The sequence below is a fragment of the Epinephelus lanceolatus genome, chromosome 5, assembly GCF_041903045.1.
Source record: "Epinephelus lanceolatus isolate andai-2023 chromosome 5, ASM4190304v1, whole genome shotgun sequence".
Taxonomy (NCBI): domain Eukaryota; kingdom Metazoa; phylum Chordata; class Actinopteri; order Perciformes; family Serranidae; genus Epinephelus; species Epinephelus lanceolatus.
Genome location: NC_135738.1, coordinates 44,307,501 through 44,314,014, shown reverse-complemented (window position 1 = coordinate 44,314,014; position 6,514 = coordinate 44,307,501). Strand labels below are relative to the sequence as shown.

General features: G+C 38.7%; 1 protein-coding gene across 1 annotated transcript in view; it reads right to left on the bottom strand.

Annotated features, from left to right (window-relative positions):
* Window positions 1-2,400: 2,400 nt before the first annotated feature.
* The window catches only part of LOC117262548 (C-signal-like), a 26,868-nt gene continuing 22,754 nt past the window's right edge, over window positions 2,401-6,514 (bottom strand). Inside the window, exons 6-7 of the mRNA XM_033635554.2 lie at window positions 5,577-5,687; window positions 2,401-2,910 (exon numbers count right to left, since the gene is read on the bottom strand). Coding sequence (XP_033491445.1) covers window positions 2,797-2,910; window positions 5,577-5,687 — 225 coding nt within the window. The 3' untranslated portion in view covers window positions 2,401-2,796. The remainder of the gene's footprint in view (window positions 2,911-5,576; window positions 5,688-6,514) is intronic.

The following is a 6,514-nucleotide window of genomic DNA, read 5'->3' as shown; positions in this document are numbered from 1 at the left end:
TTAATCAGCATGTTGGGTTATCGTCTGATGACATATGATCATAGATCTACAGGGAAGTATTCAGACTTCTCTCCATTCCTTCGTCCTTTTCTGACCATTCATTATTTAACTCAGATGTTATTTGGGGTAATGTTTCATTTTGTGGTGCAAAGTTTGTTACGATGACCCTTAATGTCGTCTGATTAATTACCTGAGACCACCTATAAAGCCGAGTGATACATGCATAGTTAAAAGTTCCAGTGCTGTTATACTGTATATAAATACTCATGGAATACCTCTTGTCCAGTCGGATTGCTCGGTCAGAACTAACTGTTGTATAAAAAAGCTTTTTAGCTAAATGTTGTCTCTAACCTTGGCTGGAAAAAAATACATGAGGAAAAACACCTGAAGTCACATTTTGACATTAACATTTTTGGAAGATACCCTCCTGTTTTGTCTAAAGAGAGCAAAGATAAGTTTCACTTTCAGTTCAGTTTTAAAAAGTGAGGGGTTTTTTTTAGTGAAAACGCACGTGTTTGGGAAGTACTGGACAAATGTGATTTGGATTACACTGCATGAATTATGTGAGAGTTTGTAAATGGATATTTTGATATAGTTTTGCTGTGACATGGTCCCCAATCAATCAATATGTTCATGTTTTCTGTGGAGGCATGCAAGAAAAACAGTTTTCTTGATGAATTCAGACTAATACAGCATGACTAACTCGTTTACAAATAGTTATTGTGGGTGAAGTATTCATTTTATTTTTATTTTATTTTATATACTTTATTAATCCCCCTGAGGGGAAATTCAATTTTTTCACTCTTTTTGTCATTAACACACAGGTCCATCTTAATACTTACATGGCCATATGTGTGTTACTGTGTTGAGAGTTCTCTGTAAAGACTCCACTATGATTGATGGTGAAAAGAAGCACAGCCCTGACTCAGCAGTCTGAGTTAGACAAAACAGGAGGGTATCTTCCAAAGTCACAGACGTTGTAGGATTAATTTTTCTCTTTGTGAGGGATACATCCTGGAAGTCCACACACGTTTGTTACCAGAGAACAACATCAGCAGTACACCTACTTACAACTGCTAGAAATAAAATAACTACTTGAATTGTCCAACTCCGTCTGATGTAGCTCCACATTCACTTCAGCTGAACTTTAGAATGCATTTTTGCACATCTCTTACAATGTAGTCACATCAGGAGGTGGTCAGTTCACAGACAGTATGGACAGCGACAAAGAATTCTTTCGACATAAATGTGGGCAGTGTGCATATCGCAGTAGGATAGACCTTAGAAATGACCCGTTCAGTGGCACTGAGATTAAATTTCTTTTTTCTTTTTTTTTGCCTTATAGCATAAAATGTTTCATGTTCAAACAATATAAGTAATCACGCAATAACGTTAAACAGTTTTATCACAAAATATCACTTTATGTCATTAAACAATCTGTTATAACAATATAAGTCATCATTCTATAATGTGGAATGTTTTATGTTATAACAATAAATTATTGAATATTATAACAAGATAAATAGTGCATTGATATAAAAGTAAAATATGTTGTTGAAATATGAAAAAAAAATCTTGTTATAACAACAAACTTTCCATGTTATTACTTGAAAGGGCTCATTTTTTTCTTGCGTGACAGCAATACACTTCTGTAGTATTATAGTTAAGTTAGGAATATTTTAGCACAAGGTTAGTGTGTACAAAGGCTGTTGTCACTGTTAATTTAATGAAAAACTTGCTAACACTTTATCTCCCAAACAGAGGGAGCATACAGTGTGATGGTGAAGTTTAGTGATTACAGTGTTATCCAGCGTAATCTCCACAAGTGGCCTCTAGTGAGCAGTAATAATTAAAGAAGTGACGGTCTGACATTTCAGATGTAAAGGAGATTTCACTGTTTCCACATCAGGACATTTCACAGGTGATTGAATTTGATGTCAATGTGGATTCACTTGTGTAGGCTGAAGGACTTTGGTGAAACATGTCTTCATTCATTCAGAGTCTGTCTGGATGAACCAGCAACCAAAATTCAATTCAGCAACATGTTGTATTAGCAACATGAAATTTCTACATCAGTGTATTTTTACAATGTTAAATCTTTTTATGAAGTTAAATCGAAGGCTGACGAAGTGTTTGAGTGTCTTTAACACACATTTGTGACATTTTTACTGGTGTTCAGTGAAGTTCAGCGGGGAAAGGTGTGAAACCCTCAACTGGTAAACTGGTTTGTGGGATTTGCTTATACAGTAAACTGGCAGCCATAATATTTTTTAGCACTCTCTAGGTTTAATTTTGGTTTAATAAATTCTTTAATTTAGAAGTTGAAAAGTTTAATGTGGTTAATTGTTATGATGTGACTTGAGAGGGAGTTGAAAGGTGCATCACAAGTGAGAACACACACAGTTTTAGAGTTTTTATTCCTTCACAAAAGTAGACAGTCACCAAGTCAAGGGTCAGGGACAGGTAATATTACTATTGAGTGTAGGTAAATTAATCTGGGTGCTGTTCTTGAGGCCCATAGAGTCAGAACAGAGTTACACTATAATCAAGATTTTGAAGATAAGTTTTGTATGTAAAGAAAAATGAAGCATTTTATACAATTGGCTGCATCTTCTGTGAAAACAACATGCAAATGGTTTGGTCCACAACAGACAGATGTTGTCCCTGATTGTGTTAAGAGTTTTCAAAATATGGATAATAGAGATTGTACAAAGATGTATCACCAGGTATACTGTCTCTGTTATGTATATACAATAAAGATGAGTGGTAGGCCTGGTGTGAGTGACAGGGTGACTGCTACCAGGGGATTCTGACACCCTCCCAGTCCAGAAGCATCCCACAGTCTTTGTTGCTGAGTGATGACATCAGACTAATCAGGCTTTGTGCGCTTTCCTTGGTGGTCATAGGAGCCTGGGGAGACAAAGCAAACAAGGATAGCTACATTATTCATTTCCTCACCTTTACTTGAGAATCAGGTGAAAACAGGGGCATCACAGTGAGGCAACCTGTGGAACTAACTACCAAAGGGCTCCAACAGGGAATTCCAAAGCTTATCATGGTAAATATACATGATTATAGAGCGTGCACTATCACCTGCATAGCAGAGAGTAAGGGATAGATTTGTAGGGTGTATATTATTCTGCATAAAGGTAATGGTATTTCTGTATATAGGTACTGGCTGTGGTCTCAAGCTGGGATAAAGTACTTTGTAGTATTTCTACTTTATTTCCTCTCTCTGTGTATTATTGTTTGCTCATATGTACGTAGATTTTGCTATAATATTCATGCATTGAAATTTTGAAGTTTTTAACTTTATACCATGGTTGATACATATTTTTCAACTTCATGATTGATGTAATTGTATTGTTTTTGTATACTCTGATGTGTTTTCTGTTTGAGTCTTAGAGAAAAAATGAAATTGGTCATGTGACCAGCAAGCATTTAAACACACCTGTGAATGCTCAGGTCAGACCTGAGGTGAACCTGAAACGCGTTGTTCCCTCAAATAAATTATAGCTAGTAAAGTCTATGTCAGTGTGCGGAGGATTTGTTTGTCAAGCTGATTACACACGTTCCTGCTGCCTACCAGCACCTGACTACCTGTGGCTGTGCAAGGAGATTTCATTGATTCCAGTATACACGATTATAGGTTGAGTTATAGTGTGTCAATCTTTTTTGTTCATTTGTTTCTAAAAAAAACCCACTGTAACCAGAGCTTGGAAGACAGTAATATGCCTCTAGATGTGTTTATTGCACTGATGCTGTGATAAAAATCTTTAGCTGATAATGCGGTATGAACAGTTTATTGATGATTTATCTCCCATAGGCAGACGTTTCTCCACAGCACTGTGTTGGTGCTAGGGTCTGGAAGCACATATCGTCATTCTGCTGCCTGGGAATAAACGCTCTGGCTTGTTTGTATTTCTTTAAACCAAGCATGTTGAGTACTGCTAAGCCCAGAATGCAGCAACAAAAGAGTGTCGTGGGAAGTTGTTTTTGTGGAACATTTGTACATGGTGAGGCGAGCAGTGTCATTAAAGTGCCTAATTCTCCTGATAACTCCCCATCCTGATAATGTGAGGTCAGCATTCTGTTAAGCTCTCTGTAACAGGAGAACTTGTCTTGACAGACTCCTTCAGCCAATCAGTGGTAAAACAACAATGAACAATGGATTTGTACTGGGAAACAATATAGCGACAAATTTACCATCAGGGTAAATGTATTCAAGCAGATTATATTTCATTCCCATGCATGCTGCGCAGAATAATCACAATCCACAGCTCCTTTGCTAAGTCTCTACCCCTCTCTTCTTTTGCCCAGCAGCACTGCACAGGCACCAGCAAGGCCTGCAGCAGGCGTGGAGCAAGCAATGGGGAGGATGTTGCTGAGCACAGGCTGTTCTCACAAATTTTTGTGTTTTTCATACGTTCTCCTGATGCGATCACATGACCAATGCCAAAGGAAGCAGTCCCGTGCACTTGTAAGGAGGCAGGTTGGGGTGGTGGTTGGGTCACAAAAAAATCGGATTTTCGCCCGGAACTTTCCCCTGGAGTTGCGTGTTTGGATCTGTGTGAACTTTCAGTGAACTTTGAATCATTTTAAAGTACGCCCTCTTCATGTTGAAGACGTAACATTATTCATCGGGGCACAAATTCATACCGTATGAACCATTCTATGAGAATATTTTGTTTTCAGGCAGGTGAGGGAGAAAGCTCCACTTTCACAAAGAGAAGTTGCTGCAAAAAGCAAAATATATTGGATTCATGTCAATGAATCTGCAGTAACTGTGAGGACCCCCTAGAGGTCTCCAACCCCCTGTTGAAGACCCAGGGGCTAGATGAAAGTCAGAGGAGCACCAAAGACTTCAGGTTTCTTCCTCTGGGGACCATGACTGTGTGCAAAATGTCACTGCAGTAAGTAGTTGCTGTGATGTCTCAGTCAGAACCGAAGGTGAGTTAACTTTATTTACGCTTAGTAGTTTAACCCGGACTCTGAACCCTGAAGCATTTAAGCACTTTACAATTGTACTACACTAAGCACTTTACTTGTGTGTTGTTTTTTTAATTTTGTGTTTTATCTGTGTTTGAATGAATATCTGTGACATGTGCTGCCTGTAAAACTACCTTCATGCTCCTTTTAAATTGCCCCCCGGGGACGAATAAAGTGTTTTTGAATTGAATTGAATTGAATTAATCTACCACATTAGATCATTTTTTTATAAATATATCAGATGTCTTGATTATAAAAGATGAATCTCCAGAGTAACTCGTAACTACAAGCACCAAATAAAGGTGGCTGAGTAGAAGCAGAGAGTAACAACAAATGGAAACACTCAAGCAAAGTACAAGTACCTCAAAATAGTAGCCTATTTCAGCACAGTATTTAAATATGTTAATGTACTTTGTTACCTTCCTCACAGAGTGAGCTGCTCTGTAAAGAGTTGGGCTAGTCCAACCAGACAGCAGGTTCACATTACTGAATCTGTTATGCTAATGTATTTTAGTTGATACAAACCTGCTGAAACTACCTTCATGTATTTAAAGGGTCTGCAGTATCTAACCTCTCGATCACCTCACCTCCTCTCCTCCCATCTCAGTTCGGACCCAGCCAGGGTGGATTGCTGTCACTAGTATGTTGTAACTCTTGAAGTCCTCAGCTTGACAGCGAGTCAGCATGTTCAGTGCTGCCTGGAGACCAACAACAGATAGGACAGAGGCATTGTTTATACGTATTACACTAATCTTTAGCAAAATTTACCCATGGATACAGGTTTCTGAAGCCATTCACATGAATATGAATTAAAGCAGATGATACTGTGTGTTAATGACTGCACATCTAATTCAACTCTGGTCATACTTATTATTGTATTATTACAAATTTGTATGTAGTGCAGTAGCATTCAGTGATACCCCACAATGATGACAGCAGAGTTTATTACAGAGTAGAGTGCTACTTTAAATACCCACCCTCTGCGTGTTAGTGACGGGGCACCCTTTAGCGTATCTAAAGCCCTGTTACCACCAAGCAGTACAGTACAGTTCAGCTCAGTTCGGAACCCTTTTTTTCTGTTTCCACTGTGAAAAGTTGTGGATGGTACCGATGGAACCGTACCCAACCATTACCATTTTTGGTACCCCTTCTGTTGGGGTACCTAGCACACAGATCTGGTACCAAAAGGTGGAGCTATGAACACTGCAGTCTGTTGATTGGTCAGTAGCGGATGGTCAGTCTGCTCAGGGCTGAGTTGTGGCTGGTTGGAACAGTGTCCCCAGGTGTATGTCATTAGCCTTCAGCAGCGTGAGGGGGTTTCAGGGTACTGTGATCATTTTGGCACTCTTTAATGTTGTTGCACAATTTGACAAACATCTTCCAGCCAAGTTAGATATGGCATCTTAACACCTGCTTGCCAGTAGATCAGAATCTTATTTTTACTCATTCATGCCTATTGATAGACTACAAATTAATTAGTTGGCTTCAAATGAAGGTTTACTGAGCCAGAATAAGTAAATACACT